Genomic DNA, 24,243 nt, shown 5'->3' with positions numbered 1-24,243 from the left:
CTTTCAGAAACGCCTAGGAATAAATAAAATCATTATGTTATAACTTTCGTAAGACACAATAAGGAAGCAGAAAGGGGACTGATTCTTAAGAGTTACTCTGAATCTCTACCTTCCTTAATTCTTTCACTCAGAAACAAAGGTACCATATTTTATGGCTTAAGACCAAGGTAGCTGTTACTATTACACTTCTATGTACTTGTCTAGTGACAAAGCCAATTTTTCCCCCTAATGTGTTTTGATAAATTTGATCAATTGAGTGTGAATTCTAAAAATAATTATGAAATTCAAATAGGGCTATTTACTAAAGATCGGAGGGAGGACTTTTCCTAGGTAACTGCATCTTGGAAAAAGTACAGAGAAGAAATACACCTGTAACTGTCCTTAAAGCCAGGATTTTAAGCATAATAATTATCCCATAAAAAATATAAGAAAACAGCAGGGAAGGTATTGAAGTAGAAAAGCAGCAAAGAGGAAAAGAAAGCACAGAGTGACTCGTCCTAAACAAAGGAGGTTTAGAAGGCAGATACGAGGGGCGCCTGGGTGGCACAGTGGTTAAGCGCCTGCCTTCAGCTCAGGGTGTGATCCTGGCGTTATAGGATCGAGCCCCACATCAGGCTCTTCCGCTATGAGCCTGCTTCTTCCTCTCCCACTCCCCCTGCTTGTGTTCCCTCTCTCACTGGCTGTCTCTATCTCTGTCGAATAAATAAATAAAATCTTAAAAAAAAAAAAAAAAAAAAGAAGGCAGATACGAAAGGAAGCAGAGGGAAGCAAGAGTGTCGGAAGCAGACGATACTGAAGAATTTTTGTCTACAATAAACAGATTTTCGCCACTTACGAGAAAAAGCTAGTTACCTAATGCCACATTTAAGTCTAAATTTTAAATACTATTTATGTAAACCATTTTTTTCCTTTCATGAATACTCACAGCCTGTTTCTTCAGGACAAAAGATTTAGCAGGTGAAAAAAATGTAGGAAACTGGTAGACTATTAAAAAATCCTGTTTTATCAAACCATATACTTACCTAGTATAGAAGTTCTGCCACTTGCTGGTGACTCTACCTCTGGTATAGCACTGAGTTCATGTTGGTTCAAGTCCAATCCACATTTCACTTTTGCTACAGGTGGCTTTGAGGATCTCCTGCCCAGTTCTTTGTCCAGGTGCTCGCCTACCGAGTCAGTGACAAAGTTAGGCACAGTACAAATCTGTTAACATACTACAAACTTTTCTGCAGCCAGCAGATTGCTGGAGGTGAAAGCAAAGAATAATCAGGATAGTTACAAGAAAAAAATGCAGTTATCTTACCACTTTGCTTGGCGCCACTCTCTTCTGAAAGCCACTGATTATCACCAGAGTTGCCCCTACTTGCAGGACTAACGCCTTCCTGATCATCTCCTGCTAGGTCCTGGCGATGAGGAAGCCACTCTCTGAGCTTCTGAGTTTCTACACCACTTTCAGGCGTGGGCTTACTTATCTGAGAAAGTGGACAGTTGAGGGCGGGGATGACCAAGATAAGGGATCATGTGAAGAATTCACCAGGTGTGTATCACCCTTCTTAAATCAGAACCTCAACCAAATAGTTTCACCAATCACACTGTTACAACTTTAGAGATTAAAAAAAGTGAGAAATGCTTCTAATACAGAAAAGGTGATACTTCCATTGAAAAGTTCAACCTTTCACAGGGCTTGGACTTAAAAAACAGCCTCCACTGCATCTTTCAGTAAGACATTACACTTAAGTACTCCCCCCTCCTTTTCTTTCCCCATCACTTTTCCTTAAAATGACCAGGAAATCCCTACAACTCAAGTTTTCATGAACTCAACTCAAGCTTCTCTTGAATGTCAAAGGACTTATATAGAATTCTATTTAGGCTAAATCATAGATTCAGGAAGTGGCCTTTTAAAATAAAATGGACAGATTCACATTCAGGAGAACATACTCATCTCCCCTACAGAGGAACTATGAATACAACGTGATTGTGCCAGAGTCTTCTCACCAATTCAGTAACAAACAGCAGGTCTAACTGCCCACCAGCCTAAAATCTCGCCAGTTTTAGAAAAGGCGGTGATACTGTCACTTGAAAAAGGTGGTACTAATTTTGATTCAAATACAAATGTCAACAAAGTGCTATACAGAAAGCACAAGACTTGCTATTTGCATAAAGAAATTCTGCTAATTATTTTGCAATTTAATTAGAAAAAAATATTTTACTTATTTTTGCGAGGGGGGGTTGAGAGAGCAAGCTCACGAGTTGGGGGGGAGGGGCAGAAGGAGAAGCAGACTCCCCCGCTGAGCAGGCAGCCCAACACAGGGATCCCAGGACCCTGGGATCATGATCTGAGCCGAAGGCAGATGCTTACCCAACTGAGCCACCCAGGTGCCCTTGCAATTTAATCTTCTGGTAAGCTCAAAACCCTTTATAATAAAACTTCAAATGACAATCTGCATTTTTAATGGTGGTTTCATTTGGTTCTGTCAAAATAAGGCTGAAATCAGTTGGTCTTCGAACAACTATTAACCTCATAAATACCATGCAAGGTAGAATCAATTTTTATGTTTTAATATCCACATTGTTTAAGGTAGAAAATTAAAGCAGTTAAGGTCAAACCATTTATTCTCAATAACTGAGAACTTATTTAGGCCTGAGATGAAAAAAAATATCTAGGTTGTCTGAGTTGGTTTACCTCCATTAATTTAATTTCCAACTATTCAAGTTTAACACATACCTGACTACAGTTAAAGAAATCCTTCAAAGTCTCTTGATGTTTCTGTATCTGCTGCTGCAATGTTGTCTGTCTCTGTACAAGCAATTCTTCTTGGGCTCTTTGGCTATAATGCAGAACTTTCTTCTGCAGATCCAACTGCTTCTGAAGTCCTAGGTTATCCTGCTGAGTTAAGACAGGTTGTGAAAACCACACAAGTCTATCTTGAAATCTGGGGATCACAGAATTGCTTGAAGGAGCTGCATGTTCACTCCTAGATGAATACAATTCACCATTGTTTTTAGATTTAACTTCAGCAAAAGGCAGTGGAATAAATGAATCCTCTCTTTCTATGGGTAAAAACAAAGAGGGAATAGCATGCTCAGAAGATTCACTTTCAGTCAATTTTGTTTGTTTGTTTAACAGCTGTTCTTCCTGGTCCTTCTCATTAGAATGCACCACTTCCCTCTGTAAGTCCAACTGTGCTGTCAAAATATTCTGCGGAGGCACAACAGGCTGTGATGAACTTGGAAGTCTGTCCTGGGATGTTGGGATCTCAGGATGACTTGAGGGAACAGTACTATCACTTCTGGTTGCAAGAGGCTTCTGGATTCTTTCAGAGTCAGCCACAGGCAGTGCTACCTGGGATAACAATGAAGAGCCAATCTGCTCCGATGATACCCTTTTCTCCAGTTTACTTAGTCTTTGCGAAAGTAATTCTTCTTGGGCTTCCTGTCTAGATCGAATGGCTATCCTTTGTATTTCTAACTGCTCTTGAAGTACTTTCAAATCACCATGGTGAGGCTGGACTAAATGCTCAGAGGATAACTCTTCCTCAAATTTATATTGTCCGGGCAAAACCAATTCTTTCTGGGTTTTCTCCCCACACGGAAGGGAATTTCTTTGTGCATACAAGTGTTCTTGCTGAAGTCCAATCAAGTGATCTTGTTGAGGTAAGACAGGCTGAGATAAACCTAAAAGCCTGTCAGGCAATCCTGGTATCCCAGAATGTCTGGAGGAAGCTGTATTATCACTCTTAGTTGAACAAGGTTCTTGGGTTCTTCCAGATTCACTAAGAGGCAATGAAGCAAATGAATGCTGTACAACTGGGGATAGGAAGGAAGAGGAGCCAACCTGCTCAGGAGATATTCTTTGCTTCCACTCACTCTGCTGGTGCAAAAGTAAATCTTCCTGAGCTTCCTGTCTAGATTGAACGATAGCTTCTCTCTGTGTAGCTAACCTTTCTCCAAGCGCCTTCAGATTATCTTGTTGAGGCCGAATAAGCTGTGATATCCTCAAAAGCCTATCCTGCAATTGTGGGATCTGAAGATGGCTTGAAAGAGTTTTACCATCACTCTCTGTTGAAGGAGGCTCCTGGGTCGTACCAGATTCAGCAGAAGGTAACGAAGTAAATGAAGGCTGTCCTAACTGGGGTCCGAATGAGGAGTCGGTTTGTACCGAAGACACATTTCCTTGGGTTTTCTGGCTAAAATGAAGGGCCGCCTTCTCTGTGTCCAGCCATTCTTGGTGTTCCTCCAACCTACCTTGCAGAGGTCGTGTAGGTTGTGGAAATCCCAGAAGTCCTTCCTGAAATCTTGGGATCTTAGAATGGCTTAAGGGAACTGTACCGTCACTCTTGATTGACATAAACTCCTGGAATCTTTCAGACTCGGCTACCTGGGGCAGGGATAAAGAGGGGCCAGTCTGTTCAGAAGAAATTGTTTTTTCTAATTCATGTAGTTTGTGTATGAATTCCTGAGCTTCTTGTTCAGCGCCAAGCATTACCCTCTGTGTGTGCGACTGTTCTTGAAGTGCTGTCGAATTTTCTTGCCGTGGCAGGTTATACTGTGGAAAACTACGAAGCTCATCCTGAAATGCTGGGATTACCGGGTGACTGGAGGGAGTAACACTCTCCTTTCCAGATAAATAAAAGTTCTGAATTCTTCCAGGCTCAGTTTTAGCAGGAGTTTGTGAAGCAACTAAACACGGAGCAACCGCTGTTGGGAGTGAAGAACTCATTTGCGCAGACTTACTGTCTCCCAAATCCCTTCGTCTACGCAAAAGCAACTCTGCCCGGGCTTCCTGCCTGGCCTGAGGAGCAGCCCTCTGTGTGGTCACCTGTTCTTGGAGCAACTTCAAACTATCATGCAAAGGTAGGAACTGCTGTAGGAAACTCAAGGACCCATCCTGAGGTTTTTGGTTTTCAGACTGGCTTGAGAGAAGTCCCTTCGTACTCTCCGATAAATACTGCTCCTGGATCTTTCCGGAATGAGTGCCAGCTGTAGGTAGTGAAGTAAATGTATGCTGAGCTACCTGAGAAGGGAGAGAAGGGGGTGCAGTCTGTTCAGACCATATTTGTCCACCCAATTCCCCCTGTTTATGTACATATGATACTTCCTGGGCTTCTCGCCTGGCTTGAAGGCTGTCCCTCTGAATATTTAACTGTTCTTGGAGAAACTTAAAATTATCTTGCTGTGATAAGACGGGCTGTGAAAAACTTAAAAGCCTATCTGGAAGTCGTGGGACCCCAAGATGGCGTGAGGGAACTGCAGTGTCATCCCCGGTTGAAGAAGATTCCTGGACTCTTCCCGATTCAGCTCTGGCAGAAGGCAGTGTAGCAAATGACTCCAGAGATACTAATGGAAGGGAGACAGAGAGGCCAGTTTGTCCTTCCAATTCTTTCTGTTTGTACAAAAGCAGTCGTTCCTGAGCTTCCTGTCTTGACCGAAGAACTTCCTTCTGCAGGTCTAACTGTTCTTGGAGAGCCTTCAAATTACCCAGCTGGGCTGTGATATTCTCTGAGGTTGGCAAAGATTTATCCTGCATTTGGCTGATTACAGAATGACTAACAGAAACTGTACTTTTGTTCATGGTTGAAAAGGATTCCTGGATTTTTCCAGATTCAGCTGCAACAGGAAGAGAACTAAAAGCATGCTCAGCTGCCAGTGGCTGGAATGAAGAACGTTCAGGTAGCTTGGAGGGTATACTTTCCTTGTTCTCTGAGAACCTTTGCTGGGGATCTAAAGTTTGAAAAGTTGTTGCCCTAGATACTTCGGCTACTTCTTTAGGATCCTGTATTATTAGCAGCTTACCCTGTGACAAAGGCTTTGAAAGTGCATGAGAGTCTTTATGAATCAATTTATCGTCTCTCTGTTGTACTTCACTCTGTGAGACTTGCTTAGGCTGTTCCTGTGATTCCAAACACTGCTTGGCCAAAACTTCTGAAGTGATTAATGTGTCTGTTTCTACCTGCCTTTGTGGAAAGAGACTTTGTCTTGGAACCTGAAAATAATCTTGCTCTAATTTGGAGATCCGTATGGATGGTACAGGTTGGTATTTGTTAGGGCTCAACTTGGGTCTCTGACCTTGATCCCAATGCTCTGACAGAACAGTGGGTCTTTCAGAGTTCTGTGGTAGTACTGATATCACAGATTCAGGTATCAATGAAGTGGCTAACCCGGAGGAGTACTTTCCTTTTAACATAGTCTGATATTCGAGTAATCGTTTCCTGGCTGTTTCAACAGACTGTCTGTGAAACCTAAAACAAACAAAAAAAAACAAACATTATTCTTTCTTGATGAAAATAATGCCCTATATTCTCAAGTGCCTACACATTAAATTTAACAAACAGCAATTTAGGGTTGGCCATCATCATGATGAAAAAAGAACAACATTCATATTGATCTTTGGGAAACCTATATACTGTAGTCCTAAGGGAATCCAGATTAGATCTTCATATAAACAAAATAATAAATTCCGAAGAGGCAGCTACACAGTATATCACATATAAATTGTACCCTAGCTAATACCTGTTCTGCTGTAAAAGCTGCTGTTGATAGTTACGAATCATCTGCCTATGATTATCTTCATCAGAAGTTACAGTGCATGGTGCTGGAGCAGTGCCAACCTAGTAAAAGACAAAGCTACTAATTAAAAGGCAAATCCAGACACAAGTACTGAAGTATTTTATATAAACTGAAGTTCTACATTTGTAAACTTTCATATAGCTTTATTTTTCATAAAAAAGACTGGCACTTCATTATTAAGAAATGAAGTAATCCACCATTCTCTTTTAGTGCCAAGTCCAAGAGCTCAACACACACATTACTTATAAATCAAGGTCACATATACTGGTAACCTCTAGAAACCGAAAAATGAAAATACAGATGTATCTACAGCTACCTATATATGCACACACACACAGTGTTAAAAAAATTACCAAATAAAAATTAGAAATGCATTTTACTTTCCTGAATGCTACAACTGTTCATATTTTCTTATCCCCCAACAATCTAAGTAGGGATGAGATGTCCTGCATCCTACCCCAGTCTGCTGCGTTCTTGTCCTTTTTTCTTCTTCCAGCTGAGCCTTGAAGCAATCAGTTTCTAATCGTAACTTCTGTTGTTCAATTTGTTCAAGTAATTCCAACTGCTTTTGCTTCTGCTCTTCTATTTCCATTATCTAAGTAACAAAAATACTACTACCTATTAACAACAAACTCAAACAAAAGAGAAGTTTGTATGAATTACATTGAAAAGAAACAGACCTCATCACCAAGAATACCAATTATCCGAGAAGAAAGTGGTAACGTTTTATCTGTTACTGCCACTGCCAGAGGGAGGAAGAGGGTGAGATGGGAAAGGGGGGAAGGAAAAAAGAGGCAGAAGGGGAAGGAAAAAATAAACACATTAACTGTTCCTACTTCCTGTGGGAGCACAGTGAAACCTTGCTCACCACTCTTAAGACCCACCTTCAGAGAAGCAGCAAATGAAGCTCAGCCAAATTCTGCGCTCGCATCTTTAATTTTACAGTGTTCTCAGTGAGAAAAATGGCCGAAGAAATTAAATACCAAGGCCTTACAAATAATTTGACTTCTTAGGCACACCCATAAAGGAGTGCAGTCATCTGGAGGCCAAATAATACATGAGCAACATTCTGTGTCTTCTGTCGGGTGTGAAACAGACGGGAAGACAATGGTAGAGGGCTAACACATAAACTCTAGTGTTACACCAACACACACACACACACACACACACACAGAGATCCAAGTAATGAGAACATGCCAGAGGAGCTCCAAGCTTCGTAAGGACAGGGACTAGTCTGACTGGCTGTGTGTTAAATCCAGCACCTAGTACAGTCCCTAGAATACACAGAACACATAAATATTACTCAATAAGGAACGTATGGGAAGTTTTATGAAGAGGGACACTTCTGCTACAGATAATGAAGAACGATCTTGTTTTCAAAATAAAAAATGTCTCAATCTGGTATTTTCCCTATTTCTTTTTTTTTTTTTTAAAGATTTTATTTATTTATTCGACAGAGATAGAGACAGCCAGCGAGAGAGGGAACACAAGCAGGGGGAGTGGGAGAGGAAGAAGCAGGCTCATAGCGGAGGAGCCTGATGTGGGGCTCGATCCCAGAACGCCAGGATCACGCCCTGAGCCGAAGGCAGACGCTTAACCGCTGTGCCACCCAGGCGCCCCTATTTTCCCTATTTCTAATCAGGCAAGAATGGCTACAGCTGTGTTCTTGTCTGCTTCTTCTCTACTTTCCCTTACTCGGAGGAGCCACTGAACTTCGGCCACTTACAGTTCTGCAGCACCTCCAGAACTACGCTGTCAATACAACAGTCACTAGCTACAGATGACTATTAAAATGTAAATGAATTAAAATAAAATAAAACTGAAATCCAGTTACTCAGTAGTACTAGGCATATTTCAAGTATTCAATAGCCCATGCAGCTAGCAGGTACCATACGGGACATAGATATGGAACATTTCCATAACCACAGAAAGCTCTATTGGACAATACTGCTTTAGAATACTGATTAGAAAACACTTATCTGAGAAAAATACTGGCTTACAGAATTCTTACCCCCAGCTGTATTTTCATAAAAACTATGACTATAAACTAACTAGCTTACTGACAATTAGCCTCTTTCAAGGAAATCTGTGTTAAAAAAAAAAAAATCTTGTATTAAGATAGATGGGGCCAAAATTATAGTTAAGGAAGTTGAATTAACAATTTTTCTTCTGAAATACTATTTTTCAAAAAAACTTTTGAGGTTATAAAGCCTAGCTGAATTCAACAAATATTTATTGAGCACTTACTATGTATAAAGCATTGCACCAAAAACTATGTAAAGTAAGTAGAATTTTCAAAAAAGACAGTCCCTGTCTTTAACAAAAATATTAAATACAAAACAGAATGCAGTAAGAGTCAAATGAGTAGTATAAACAAAGATGAAGTATCTTCTATCAGCCGAATGCCTAAGACAAGACAGAAGAAATAGTATCAAAAGCAGCCAGACAGTAAGACAAATTTCATTGATCACACAAAATTATAGAACCTAGGGGAAGAAAAAAACCTCTAAAAATAAAAATTTCAGATTACCTGTTTCTGCCTTGCTGCCATTCTAATTTTGGCTGCTTCTTCTTGAGGATGCAGTAGAACTGAACTCTGAGCTACAGCTGTGATAGGCTGAGCCTCCTTTATTTCTAAGAGAATCCCAAAAACAAAAATTAGTTCCAATAATTTAAAATTCTGACACCACTAGAATTCTTTATTCATTTATGACATATGTAATTTTATTAGGAAAAAAATGTTAAATTGAGCAAGCTTAATTTGAGAATGTGATAAAAAGAAATACCTTGTTCCTTTTCAGAGTCTGTATCCAATGAAAGCGGTTTCTCTTCACTAGTAATTGGTCCGGAGTCAACTGTTAAAGTATCACTTTCAGCAACTGTAGTAGATACATTATTACAAACATATTATCACTGTAAACTTAAATCTGAACAAAGTAACAAAAACCTGCATTCAGATTAACAATTCAATTTTGGTCCATCTAACATTTAGTTAAGATCTAGTCATGTTCCAGATGACTGCATATTTTATCCATTAAACATGAACCTAATATAAGAAGACAGATGAGAGACTAAAATTGTGAACTTTCAAAAGGAAAAAATGAAGAATTGATTAAAAAGGTTTACTGACAGTTTCAAACACAGGGAAAAGCAAAGAAGAACAGAATAAGCAAGGCACCTTAGTTAAAAAAGAGAAGCTTAAGGAATGTCAATGTATCCCTGCCATTTTTAGACGGGATTTTTCATATTTCTGAAATCAGAATGGAGAAGGAAGTTAAAGCAGTGTCTTGGACCGTATCAGGGTAGTTAGGAACTCTGAATCAAACGTTCACTCACTCACTTATGCAGCTCCTACTTACGTGCTGCACGCTGGGGATACAGTGGCAAATTTTAAAAAGGCCTAAAGGAAGTTTTACAGGGCAAGTGGGGGGACAGAAACATTAAATAATCATCCTAAGAAAAAATTACAAAACTAGTAACTGATAAGTGCTATATAAGAGAAAGAAAGGATTATGCAGTAGAGTGTTAAAGGAGAAGGTGAATTAGACTAGGGGCGCAGGTGAGATTTGTCTTAGGAAATGACATTTAGGCAGACATCTGAAAGGTAAGGAGGAATCAGCCACGTAAAGGAGGTGGGGAGGTATAGGAACGAATATGAAGTGTAGTCAGACAAGGGGGAGAATGAATGAAGCAAGATGATGCTGGAGAAAGCCAACTCGTACAGGGCCTTTAAAAAAAATAACCTGGTTAAGGATTGAAGATGAAAGCGCCTCCTTTTACTGAATTCTGAAACCATACTCTCTCCTACTTTTGTCGGCCACTCCTTTTTACCACCTTTGTTGTCTGCCCCTCCTTTAGTCATCTTCTAAATGATGGAGTCCCTCAAATGTCCCTCGAAGGTCAAATTCTTTCTCCTGGAAGAGTTCTTCTATGCCTGTAGCTTTAAATATCATATCTACATCTCACTTCCAAACCACTCTTGTTTTAAGCTATTCAATCCGGCAAATACTAACTGAGCATCGTTTAGGTACAAGGCACTAGTCTTGCCCTGGGGATACAGCAATGAAGAAAACCCAGTTCCTACCTTCAATGGAATTGGAGGATGTACAGGGTGGAGAAAGTGTCAAGAAGCAAATAAGCCAAGAAAGTAACTTTATGGTCCAGGAGATGTTGGTAAGAGCTATGGAAGGAGTGAAGGCAAGAGCTATGGGGAAAAAGCAGGGTAAAGGTGATAGGGAGTAAAGGGTACGGGAGGAGGAGGAGTGTAGAAACTTGCCATTTTATACAGAGTGAACAGAGAAGGCCTCGCTGAGAAAGCCATGTCTCACTAAGTATCTGAAGAAAGTGAGAGTGAGGCACAGAAATATCCAAGAGCACCCCAGCCAAAAAGAGCTCAATTTGCAAAGACCATGTTAGTCAAGTTTGCTATGTCTGAGGAATAGCCAGGAAGCCAGTGCCTATGGTGAGTAGTTTGGGAGGGAAGTATGGTAGAAAATGAACTTAGAGAAAGAGAGAGTGAAAGAAATGGTGGGAGGGGGTATATATGCACGCAGATTATACAAGGCTTTGATGCCCCTGTAAGCACTTTGGTTTTAACTGAATGAACTGGGTAGTTGTTGGAGGGCTTCCTCCTTAGGAATGACTTGAGGTAATTTGTGTTTTAACAGGATGACTCTGGGACTAGGTCGTAGCAGGGAGGTGCAAAATCTGAAGACAGACCAGTTAGGAGGCCACTGCCAAGAATCCACACTGGACAAGAAACGTAGCTTAAACTAGGATGGTAGGTGGTGAGAACTGGTTGGACTGTGGACAGGTTTTGAGGGTGAGACCAAAGCTAGAAAGACACTCAGATGTCATCAGAATAAAGATGGTAATGTAAAGTCATGACATTAGCATTCAACTAGGGAATGTAAAAGGATCTGAGAAACATGCTCTGGGAGCAATGACTAGTGGTTATAGAGACAAGAACAGCAGCAAAAGAAATCACAGAGGAGGAGCCAGTGAGGTAGGAAAAGTGAGAGGGTGGTGTCAAGAGGTCAAGTGAAGAAATGAGTTCCAGGTTTCCTGTTGTACTTAGGATAAAATCCAAAATCTAGACACAGACTGTAAGTCACTTCTTTCAGAAGCCTGGTAACAAAATACTTCCATAAAAATCCAATCACATTTTTAAAAAAATTCAGAAGATAAAACTCTTAGAAAAAAAAAAAAGAATCGAAGAGGAATTACATCATCACGACTCATTTGTTACTTTGTAATGCCAGATAATGTTCTGGCTTGACCTTTGTAACTTCTGGTTAACAGCCTTTTCGTCTACCAAAAGAAACTTCTTTAAGAGTGACAAAGAAACCAAATTTCTGGTGGCAATGTGAAATAAACACACAATATATTCAAAGGCTGTTAATATATTCATCATTCTTTGATTCAGGAATTCTTTCAAGAGTTGTTCCTAAGGAAATAAAGATATAGGCAAAGACTGCTAAAAGGATGCTCACTATAGCACAAAAAATAACAAGAAAAATTAGAAACTGGCTAAATATTTAACAAAACAAACTGGTTAATTTTGGTTCCTGAGTTACACTGGACTATTATTAATATATACAGCTGACCCTTGAACAATGCCGGAGTTTGAAGCCAAACCCCCTACTTACAACTTCTGACTCTCCAAAAACTTTACTAATAGCCTATGGTTGGCTGGGAGCCTTACCAATAACATAGTTGATTAACACGTATTTTGTATCTTATATGTATTACATGCTATATTCTTAAAATACCTATTTAATTTTTTCTGTAACTTTAGGCTATGCAGTTTCTCTGTTTTTTCAAACTGTTACAACCTCCAAAAAATCTTCTAATATGTTTATGCAAAAAAACCCTGCATATAATTGGACCCATGTAGCTCAAACCCATTTTGTTCAAGGGTCAACCACGTATAAATACTACTACTACATTAACGTGTGCCTGGAAGAAGGTTCATGAAGGTTTTTAACATCTACTGCCTTGAAGTAGCAGCACTACGGGCTTAAGCATTTTCTTCCTTTTGACCACTATTCTTTGATGTTTCAGGAATGAGTATATTTTTGAACAACTTAGGAAGGGTCTGTGTGCTACAAAATGAGACTCTTGGAGAGACCCACCTTGGTCCTGCCCAGAGGATGATGTTCTCTCTTCGCTAACAGTTGCTCCTGATTCGACTGTGGGTGCTTTACTCTCAGTTTCACTAAGAGTTGTAATCACTTCACTTTCATCCTCAGATGTGGATTTAATTGTCCAGAGAGATTTTTGGCTTCGGATCCTATTTAATAATTTTTTAAAAAGAATTTTTGAAGGGACCTGGTGGGTCTTTATTGCCAGGGGAACTAAAAGAAAAGAAAAGAAAAAAAACTTATTCAGGACCTGTTATATACCAAGCAAATTATTCTATTCTACTTAGCAACCACCACAAACACTAGATAAAAGCACAACTTTATATTTTTTATATTTTTCATTTATAATTTAACAGCACATACAATTATATTTGACCCCAATTGCAATTTTATAACAGGAATAATTTTCAATTTAAATTTAAATAAAGGCACCAAAATTCAACTATTTTCCAACAACATGCAATACCGATTTTGAGCTTAAAAATTTATCACGGGGAGGTTTATTCTGCTTGCTAAATGATGACAGAATGCATATCACATAATTAACTTGCGTGAGATCAGCATTCAAAATATGTTCTGTAAGGTCTTATACTCTAACCTAGAGAAGGGGCCTAAATAAGGCTCTGTACTTAGTAAGCTACAGAGGAAAATGTTACGAGTTATAACCCTGAAAGCCAATCAGGTGCTCCCAAATTATTCCTGTACTATCTGGAGAAAATTTTCCCCACCTATCTTCATAAAAAGATCCCTTTCAGTTAAAAACAAAATTCTTCAGTTATTTCCCAAAACATCCTTCCCTATGGGTTGATGGTACACCACCAAAACTCAGCATAGTACAAACAACTCTCTAAGGCGACAAAACTGTGTTGCAAACACATAGTTCTCTGGCTTTAATCAAGGAATAAAATTTAAGAAATCCATTAAAGTTGAAAACAGGCGAACTATAGTTTTGTCTGACATACTTTTCAAAAAACACTTTCTAATTTTAACTTACAAACAATAAAGTACATAAAACCTAAGTGTACAGCTAAAAGAATTTTACATACAACTATGTAACACCATCCAGATCATTACGTAGAACATTACCAGCACCTAGAAGGCTCCATCATGCCCCTTCCCACTCAACACACCCCTAAATATAACCACTGTTCTAATTTCAAGACGAGATTAGTTCTGAATGCTTACTCTTTTTTAACTTCATACAAATATGGAATTATACTTAGGTATTCTTTTCTGCCTGGATTCTTTCAATCATCATTAGCCTGTGACTCACTTATATTTAAGAAATTAAATTTGTTGCCAATTTTTAAAAATAAGTATTTTTAAAAATCAATGGGGTCCCTAGATTCTTTTGAAAAATCAAGAGAGCTGGCAACATCGAGTGAATTCCAAGTGGGATTAGCAGGAGCTGAAGAGTAACTGTCCCTTTGGATATGGCAAGAATTGCAATTCTGACAAACTAGAGATCTGAATAATATTCCTAATTAAAAAAACTGAAAAAGCTGGATGAAATAGTGAAAGTATCTTCCTTAAAGGCTCTGCTGATCTGATAAGGAAATCAAAGATTCTTCAGAGGCCAGAAAGAAAGTGTAACTGGGAATTCTGGAAGGAGGTGAACACTGAACCCATCTTCCGATGCTTATGAAAAACCACAGTAATCTCACACTGTTTAGACAGCAGTTGGACATAGGAGACAGGGAGTCTAGAGTCTAATAGGAGTCTCACCAGGAGTCGAACAGGAGACCCACATAAAGTTGGAACCACAAAGGGATACCTACCCACACTACAGAATAAAGATTTATACGAAAGCTTGAGTGGTTCTGAACAAAGGCAATACTAGTAGGTATGGGGGAGAGGAAGAGATCAAAATAAAGAGAACTTGGTCTCTAAGGAGACGTGAAGTAAAGGGGGAGGTGTTACTGGTAACGTTCACTGGTCTGGCTTAGATAATTACTGACTGTGGTATCATTTACTAACATGAGGAAGACAAGATTTCAGTAGGCAAGAGAAGAAGTTTAAATGTATTGTCAGACAGGGAGTTTTAAGTAGCTGTGAGACAGCCAAGTGAAAGAGTTAAGAATGGTGGGGCCAGAGGTGAAGTTTAGAAGAGAGATTGAAGTTTGTGTTACTCAACATTGTACACGAAGTACTTAGCAGTAATTAACACAGTAGGATCTGTGGTGATTCGATGAAAGTCTAAAGATAATGCTGAGCCTTCAAAGGAATTCAGCATTGGGCATCTAACTTAAATAACCTAAAAATCTTCACACTATATGTACATGTGAACAAAATGACTTTCCTTCCATATATATGAAAAGGATCTTTAATGATGGAAATCTAAAAACATGGCTTCTTTCCTCCTTTACTCCCATTAGTATTAGTCATTTGTTTGCACTAACATTAGACCAGATTTTCCTGTTGGCAAATTACTAGCATGTTTTTCTATGAAATATGGTAATATTCAGCTCAGAAGGAGTTTTTACCGTCTGCTTCAATAGAACATATTGTTTCGGCTTCTGTCACTGGAATGTTTTCAGTTTCTCCTAGGCTTTCTTGTTCCATTGAAAGGTCCAGTTCTTCGTCTTGGATCTTATCAGTCACAGTGGGCAAAGGTTCTGGTTCGAGGTGCAAAATCAGGTTTCCTTTCACTTCTCAGTAAAGAAATAAAGAGAGAGGTTTCCATTCTGAAATGACTAAAAAGAACTTGAGCATAAAATTTTAAAGGCCATTTCTTCCTTCCTTTCTTTTTTTTTTTTTTAAAGATTTTATTTATTCATTTGACAGAGAGAGAGAGAACACAAGCAGGGGGAGCGGCAGGCAGAGGGAGAAGCAGGTTCCCCACTGAGCAAGGAGCCCGAAGCGGGACTCGATCCCAGCACCCTGGGATCATGACCTAAGCAGAAGGCAGACATTTAACCGACTGAGCCACTCAGGCATCCCATGAAAGGCCATTATTGTTTCTAAGTCTAAAATAGGAGGGCCTCTTTCAAACTGAGAACTCATCCCAACATAAAAACTGCTTTGTCAATACAAATGTATTTCGCCACCAACACACTTAGAAGCACTGCTGAAAGCTTATGGGAAATGGGAGAGTCTTACTCCTGTCTGCATTGTACATGTCTTCAAAGGCAAATTCCAGTTCTCTCTGCCAGTCTTCCTTCATTTCACTGCGTTTGTGCGGAAGCTCAACCAGCTGCGGCGGCATCCGCGCTACCGTCTGCCTCCTCCGTGCCAGGTCCTCTTGCTGGAGCTGTCTGAGTTCTTTCATTAGCTTCTCCTGAGTCTTCAAGAATAGAGGAATTTAATCAATAACAGTTCGGTCACAGACTTTAGACAGTAACATTAACAGGAAGGGAAAAGTGGAGAAATCATGAGGAACAGGGCCTGGAGCTCACTCCCTGCCCCTCCCGTGTTCTGCTACAAAAAGACAAACTATTCATTCAGAGACATTTACTGAAAGCCGAATACCATGTGAAAGGCTAGGAACACAATCTCACTCCTAGCCTAGAGATCAACACACAGGTAACTAGTATTATGTTAGTGTTACGGAAGGATAGTACCGGCTAGGCCACAGAGCTTCCAAATTGTCTGCTGGTTACAGATCTCCTGTCTCAGGATGGTTGTGAAGTGACGGTCTGTATGAGCTGCTGTGGCTCCTGCAATGTACTTTGTTCCAGTGCTCCCTGGAGCCAGCAGTACGTACGTACGTACCAGTCGCGGGTAAGCACCAAGATCCAGAGTGGCTAGCTTAACAGACATTTCTTGTTACTTCACACTCTTACAAATCCCCATGATGAAAGGGGATCTGTATCGACTTCTTTAACCTTAAAAAGTCTGGCTAATATGAAAGTTTAAGTACAATGTTTTAGTGAGGTTATCTAATTAAATTATGGTGGTGAAGGATAGTGAGGGAGGATGAGGGAAGACTTCTCATCCCGAGTTGAGAATTTAGCCAGATAGAAGTGGATGGAGGGGCGCCTGGGTGGCACAGCGGTTAAGCGTCTGCCTTCGGCTCAGAGCGTGATCCCGGCATTATGGGATCGAGCCCCACATCAGGCTCTTCCGCTATGAGCCTGCTTCTTCCTCTCCCACTCCCCCTGCTTGTGTTCCCTCTCTCGCTGGCTGTCTCTATCTCTGTCAAATAAATAAATAAAATCTTTAAAAAAAAAAAAAAAAGAAGTGGATGAAGGAGAAGGAGTACAAGTAAGAAATAACTGGAACACAGAGGTATGGAGAGGAAGGCATGGGGCATGCAGGGAGAACACACTGCTTTAGGGTATGGGTAAGAAAGGGTATGGTCAAGGAGAAAAGACAGTATTGGAGAAGCAGGTAGAGGTCAAATACTAGTTACAACAGATACTAGCAGGAAATAAGATCCCAAGGCACAAAGGGGTCTGTAGCAAAAGGGCTCCCAAGGAAATCCTCTTTCAGTGGTGAGACTGCAGGTTTTGATGACCATTCTCATGTAAGAGATACTAAATCAAAAGGCAGAGAGCCTGTGTAATAGTGTTTGCCAAGTGATAATACAAACACTACTATTCTTACGTAAAGTTTTACAAATTCATTTCTTTGATATTAAGATTCAAACAGTTTCATTAAATTAACTTCAAAGTTATCTGAATAAATATACTATTTCTGGCTCGCTGAAAGTATGGCATATTATTCTATTTGAATTATTTTATTATAACAACTACCATCACCACTGACGACATTTGCTGTGAGCCTATGAAATTCCAGGCACAATTCTAAGAGCTTTACTAAACTCATTTAATCCTCACAAAACAGACAATAAAACAGAATTCAGAGATGTTAGGTAACTTGCCTGAGGTCAATCAGCTAAGCAGTGAAGGAGGGAGAAATTCCAGGCAGACTGTGGAGTCCACCTTCTTAAGCACTATACACTCTGATTTATAGAAGAATCCGTTCAGTTTATGATTGCTTTTCACATTTTTTTCTATCGGTTTAAATCTTAGATGAGACTTACTGGTAATAATTCAGACAATCAGTTATTTTAGTCATGATTTACTCCCAGTTTATAAAATGTAAAAATTTAAGGGAGGTCATATATAAATCAGTTAAAATTATACCAATGAACTTTAAGGCCTTTAATTCCCACAGAAATACTTAAAAATTCACTCTTCACATGAGTGTTTGAAGCATCCATATGCATTAGTCAAATACAGAAGAAACAGTTTAACTTTGAAAATGAATCATTTTTATACTATGTTTCAGGATAAACACTCACTGAATAAGCGTGACAGAATGTGAAGCTAAAATTATAAAGCCAGTTTTCACTATACATATTGTATGGCTTTACAACACTTTTTCAAAGCTCCCTGATAGCCCCAGGATCATGGCTCTGCCTTTGAATCAATACTCTGCAAAGCCAACAAGTGCTTTGCTCAGTAAATATTTAATAAACAGAATCCTAAAATTTGCAAAGCACAAATGCAATTCATTAAATGAGAAGAGTGATTAATTTCTTTTCAGGCCATTTCCGGCTGATTAAAATATTAAACTTTAAATAAACTCATCATTACAAAAACTTTTAGAACAGCAATATACTGTGAGAATTGCTTCACCCAACGTGAATTTGAAACAGGAGGTAAAAGTTGGGAAACGTGAAATGACCTGCGTCAAGGACTGTTATTTTCAAGTTCTTCATACCTCTGTACTTGGAAACCATTTACACTGATCAGTTAGTTCTACGGTCTATCGGTCCATCTACCAGCAGCGGTCCCAGCCAGAAGTCTTACTTGAGCCAAATGGATCTTTTTCATTGCTTGGAAACCCCGTACGTGTGCCTTCTCACACTGTTCCACTCTCTCCTGTGCTGCTTGTTTTTGTCGTTCTTCCGATCTTTTAGCTTCTTCTTCAGCAGCCAAATGAGGATCTGGCTAGCAGTCAATAACATTTTAGCAATTTTAAAAATTGTGAAATAAAGTGACAACTAAAACATGACCTTAAAATCATGCTTTCCTACTTATATAAAATTAAATAAGTAGAGTTGTATTTTTAAATGCCCACAATTACCAAGCACATGTATATATGAAAAATATCAAATTGTTAGTGAAAGTTGAGCAAGTTGGTTCATTTTAAGCCAGATTACATTATTCTCACCCACACATTTCTCCATCGTTGTTTTGTTCAGAAATCCCAGTAAAACAACAGTGTTGAAGGCACTCACAAAGCCAGTAGTTAAGAAGCCACAGAGAGCAAAGGTCATTTAGGGAAGCACTGAGATTTGTCTTTGGTTTTCAGTCAACATCTGCTGCTTGGAAGGCCAAATCACTGAACAACTACTTTAATATAATTTCTGACTTCCTAAAACTTGTGCATAATCAGTGATGATGTGATTGCACAGTCAGCTATCATCTCACCAAGCCAACAATGGCAAGTAAGCGGGGGAAGGGCACAGAACCTGGATTTACTATTATGCCTGAATGTTCACTTTCAAAAACAGGAAAGCATTCCAAATGTAACTTTAAGTAAACATCTTATGTTGTATGTTGAAATTCTTCGGTGAAATAATGATGATTATGAAAGCTATCACAGTAGACCCTTAACACGGGTTTAAACTGTGAGAGTCCACTTATACGTGGGTTTTTTCCAATAAAAATATCGGAAAGTATTTTGGAGATTTGCAACAATCTGAAAAAACTTGCAGATGAATCCTGCAGCCTGGCAATACTGAGAAATTAAGAAAAGTTAGGTATGTCATGAATGCATAAAATATATGTAAGATACTAGTCTATTTTATCATTTACTGACATAAATACATAAAAATCTCTTATAAAAAGTTAAAATTTATCAAAACTTACATACACAAGCCCTTACAGACCAAACATGGAAGGCATTCACAGTCGAGAGAAATGTAAACAAACATAAAAATTCAATATTTAAGTCTCAACTGCATAAAATTAACTGTACATCCTGTACTACTGTAATTTTTAGCCACGTCCTGTTGTTATCACAGTGAGCACAAGTGCTGTATCTGCTTAAAACACGGTGTGACGCTAATGCTATCATTTCTGCGTGAGCAAGTCGTCTCCCCAGTAAACTGCATATGGTGTCTCATGGTTCTTGTGTATTTTGCCTTGGGTTTATGAGAGCAATATCATAAACTCTGAATAACATCATGGGTCCCGTACAAAGTACCACCAGTGATACTGGAAGTGTTCCCAAGAAGCAGAGACAAGTCATGACATTACAAGGAAAAGTTGCACTGCTTGATATATACTGTGGGTTGTGGTCTGCAGCCGCAGCTGCCTGCCATTTCAAAAATGAATCCAGAGTGAGGAAATTGTAAAAGAAGAAAAGGAAATTCATAAAGCTATAGCTGCAGCTACAACAGCAAGCATGAAAACCTTGCACTTTTTGCAAAATAACTTTTATCTCATATTGATAATGCAGCTTTTCTGTGGGTGCAGAATTGCTACAAGAAAAGACACACCTATGAACTCTAATATGATTCAAGAAAAAGGAAGTCTTAAAGCAAAAGGAAAGGTGAAAGATCTAAAGCTGGAGAATTTAAAGCAAGTAAAGAATGATTTGATAATTTTAGAAAGAGATTTGTCTCAAAAAGATCAAGGTAACAGGAGCAGCAGCAGTTTCCAGAGGTGTCAATGAAGAGAAGGGATATCTGCCTGAACAGGTTTTTAATGCAGAAGAAAATACCCTATTGGGGGGGGGGGGGGACCACATGCCACAAAGGGCACTTATTAACATGGAAAAGAGGCGAGCACCAGGGATTTAAGGCAAGGAGGGATAGGTTAACTACTATTTTGTGCAAATGCACACAAGTTTATGATCAGGACTGACTTTATCTATAAAGCTGTAACCCTCGAGCCTTCAGAATGGAAAAGATAAACCCTGGCTGCCAGTCTTTTGATTGTACAAGAAGGCCTGGACAAGTAGAACCCTTTCTCTGGATTGGTTCTATTGGTGCTTTGTCACTGATGTCAGATAGTATCTTATGACCCCTTGATCTGGAGGCTAAATTAGAGACATTGTGTTTGGGAGCAAGTAGACCACTTCAGCACTTTCAATGTTATATCCCTTTTGAGCCAATAACTGTTTATGCAAATCTACATAACACCAGGCAGAACAACAAAAGCTAGATTAAAACAATACTGTAGTCTCCAAAACATTTATTTAGAAAATTACAATGCATAAAATTAAATGAAATAACTTTTAGGAACAATATTTCATTCCACTTAGGCCATGAAATTTTTAAGAAAAAAATTGTTTGGAAATTCGTCACATCATTTGAGGGTAAATTAATAGGAGAATGTCAATTTTGCTACACCAAAATGTTAAGGGAAGGAAATCTTCAGAACATACAACATTCACAATAAACATATTCAGTCCAAACACAATGAGGTATATAAAGGATATGAAGAAAATAAGGGTTAGAGTGTCTGCCCAAACTTCAAAACAAGATTTTACAAGAATTCTTTAGGAAGACAATCTCCAATAGATTTGCGTTAATGACACTAAAAATTTATACAAAAAACTGGTCGAAATAATTGTTAGATTACATTTTTAGTAGGTAATTCAGAAGGTATATGAAACTTGCAAAAACTGTGAATCCCAAGCAAAAATTTTTAGAGAACATGTTTCTAAAAAACTTTTCTATGAATTATACTCTGCAGTGCACAAAACAGTAAGTGATATTATTAAATACACTACTCTGCATTCTGTATATCAGACATTTGGACAGAAATCTTTTTCAGTAAGACAACAGAATAAACTGATGAATTTAACTGTTTCTGCTTTACTTGTCTAAAGTTTCTGCTTTACTTGTCTACTTTGCTAGGTCTCACAGCAAACAATACAGTGTATCTGCTTGGAAAAATACTCCTAGGGACGCCAGGGTAGCTCAGTCAGTTAAGCATCTGCCTTCAGCTCAGGTCATGATCCCTGGGTCCTGGGATCGGCCCACATTGGGTTCTCTGCTCAAGAGGGAGTCTGCTTCTCCTCCTACCTGTGCCTGCTGCTCCCCCTGCCTGTGCTGCTCTCTGTCAAATAAATTAATATAATCTTAAAAAAAAAAAAAAAAGGAAAAATACTCCTAGGACAAAAAAAAAATCCATTTTTAACAAATGCTATGCAACTGTCATTGACAAAGGGACAAACACAATGAAGGCCATGAATAATTTAGAAATTGCAAGCATTTTCCATTAGTTGTGTGAACAGAAAGTAAACATGGCTGAACGTAATTCAGAGAAGAACTGGCTCTAAGTGGGGATATAGTAGGCTGACTAATCATCCTTCAGCCAAAGACAAATTTTATGACATGTAAGAGATTTTAGAACTACTTTATCAGGATATTCAAGCAAAACATGATAGCACTCATACATGTTAAAAACAGTTTATTTGCAGACAGCTGCTAAAGAAATCACCAACCATTTATGCCGAGAGTGCAAGTATTTTTCATATGATACCTGCTATAAAGATCTTTTCGTTCTACTCCAGAAAAGATGCTAAATTATTGTGAATGTGATATAAGCTTAGATGCAGATGAAAAGTCTGAGGTAATTTTATTATCTGGAAAACCAAACACATTGCTCCACTGCCACATTTTAAACCCAAGGTTTAAAAGAGACAGATTGTTCTCAAGTGATGGTATAAAGTAGCAAATAAAGAAAATATCAGAATGCTTCAGTTTGTGGGGCTGTTTTTATAAAACTGCATTATAACTACTGATCCAATTTTCAAGCCAGAAACTGAAGAGGAGAGGGGTTTTTCAGTTATGATCAAAGAGAAAAGTTTAATAACTTACCATAAGACTATCAGTAGTACCCTATACAATAGCTAGGTAAAAACACATTTTTCTTCATCAGTCTTACTTGAGAGAGAACTGTTTAGTACTGCAAAATGTAGTGTAGTAACCACAAAAGCAAGTTAGCCAAAGACTGAAGTTATTGTTTCTACGTTATAGTAATATTGAAGTTGTAATAATAATTTACAATTTCAAACAAATCAAGATTTATTCTTATTTCTTAAAAGTTAATTCTACAATGAGAATACTCATCTTAGGCCTTGATGAATAGTGATTTTTTTTTTAATGATTTTTTATTATATTATGTTAGTCACCATACAGTACATCCCCGGTTTCCGACGTAAGGCTCGATGATTCATTAGTTGTGTATAACACCCAGTGCACCATGCAATACGTGCCCTCCTTACTACCCATCACCGGTCTATCCCATTCGATGAATAGTGATTTTTAACAACCGCCATTAAGCAGTTAACCAAAATGTGTATTTGCTACAATCTAAACTCCAAGGAAAGCTATATTGAGAAAGTCTGTTTTCCCAGGAGCCAAATAAATCCAACATGAAAAGAAATTAAAATCCAGTTATAAAAAATAGAATTTCAAAAACAAGGACTATCATTTATACTATCATTTATCACTCTTGAGACCGGCACCAATTTCTAAACCATAATCATCCCTACAAGGGAATGGAGAAGGTTATGGTAAGATGGCCATTCTCATATGTTGCCGATACTTTTTACAAGGCAATTTAATGATCCATATCGAGTATCAGTACCAAATGTTATACAGTTTGGAACCAGTAATTTCTCTTCTAGGAGTCTACTCCAAACATACCTCAGAGTTGTAGACAAAAATGTACAAGATTATGTTTGCAGTATTTACGGAAACAAAAAGAAATGAACTAAAGAACAATGGTTAAATCTGTGATGAAATATTAAGTGCCCATAAAAAATTACATTTTGATAAGTGTGTATATGCTTATATATAAAGGCTATAATGAATTCATTAATGTATTAATCACATCACTTTTAGGTGATGGAATTGTAGTTGTTTTTCCTATTGTTTATGCTTATGTGTATAGTTACAAATTTTTCACAGAGAACGTGTATAGATATAACTCACTTCAATGAACAGAGAAACAAAGTGAGGATTGTGAACAATAAGTCAATCACCTGCTGTGTGTCCATCTCTCTATTCACAAAAGCACAAAGATGATGATAGGTGGATCTACCGGTTTTCACATTAGAAGTTCTTTTTAGTTCAATGTTCTGAAAAACGAACATAAGACAATGGATTATTAGGTTAACAGTATTAATTTTCAAGTAAAGCTGGACTCCCCCCAAAAAAATGCTGGACCCAATTTAAAAAAGTAATTTTGTATTTAATCAGTTATCCTTATTTATTTTTCTCTACATGGGCTATATTTCCATCACCTGGAATGTAGGTTTAAAAGCTAGAGTCCACTTAGGCAAGAATACTAACAAGGGGATGCTGTATAGTTTACTGCACCACAGCAGGCAAGCTGCTCCCCTATGATGGATTCCAAGTTTGATCACTTGGTTATGGTGGTGCATGCCCAGTGATGAGAAAGTTGTCTTTTCTTTTTTCAAACACAAGTAGGACAATGAATAAATGTACGAGGATGATAGATACCTGTCTGGTGCCAGAGTATTACCTCCTGGGTTACTTGGTAATTGAAAAGAGAAAAATATACCTTTATGATAGAGATCTCTTGTAGTCACCACCATAACC

At 38.5% G+C, this 24,243-nt stretch overlaps 1 protein-coding gene across 6 annotated transcripts in view; it reads right to left on the bottom strand.

The window, feature by feature from the left end:
- CEP295 (centrosomal protein 295) overlaps positions 1–24,243 on the bottom strand; it is a 52,482-nt gene that overhangs the window by 13,810 nt on the left and 14,429 nt on the right. For 3 of the 6 annotated variants that reach the window (XM_026505343.4, XM_026505346.4, XM_026505344.4), the window contains 12 exons: positions 23,664–23,759; positions 18,467–18,607; positions 15,810–15,993; positions 15,194–15,361; positions 12,702–12,923; positions 9,354–9,446; positions 9,098–9,201; positions 7,025–7,162; positions 6,511–6,608; positions 2,726–6,239; positions 1,304–1,472; positions 1,023–1,166 (listed from right to left, as the gene is read on the bottom strand). In XM_026505343.4, coding sequence (XP_026361128.3) covers positions 1,023–1,166; positions 1,304–1,472; positions 2,726–6,239; positions 6,511–6,608; positions 7,025–7,162; positions 9,098–9,201; positions 9,354–9,446; positions 12,702–12,923; positions 15,194–15,361; positions 15,810–15,993; positions 18,467–18,607; positions 23,664–23,759 — 5,071 coding nt within the window. The remainder of the gene's footprint in view (positions 1–1,022; positions 1,167–1,303; positions 1,473–2,725; positions 6,240–6,510; positions 6,609–7,024; positions 7,163–9,097; positions 9,202–9,353; positions 9,447–12,701; positions 12,924–15,193; positions 15,362–15,809; positions 15,994–18,466; positions 18,608–23,663; positions 23,760–24,243) is intronic. The other 3 variants (XM_026505345.4, XM_048217502.2, XM_048217503.2) reach the window with 1 other exon arrangement.

This window comes from Ursus arctos, unplaced genomic scaffold, assembly GCF_023065955.2.
Source record: "Ursus arctos isolate Adak ecotype North America unplaced genomic scaffold, UrsArc2.0 scaffold_22, whole genome shotgun sequence".
Classification (NCBI taxonomy): Eukaryota; Metazoa; Chordata; class Mammalia; order Carnivora; family Ursidae; genus Ursus; species Ursus arctos.
The sequence above is the reverse complement of the archived record's forward strand: the minus strand, read 5'-3'. Positions and strand labels throughout refer to the sequence as shown.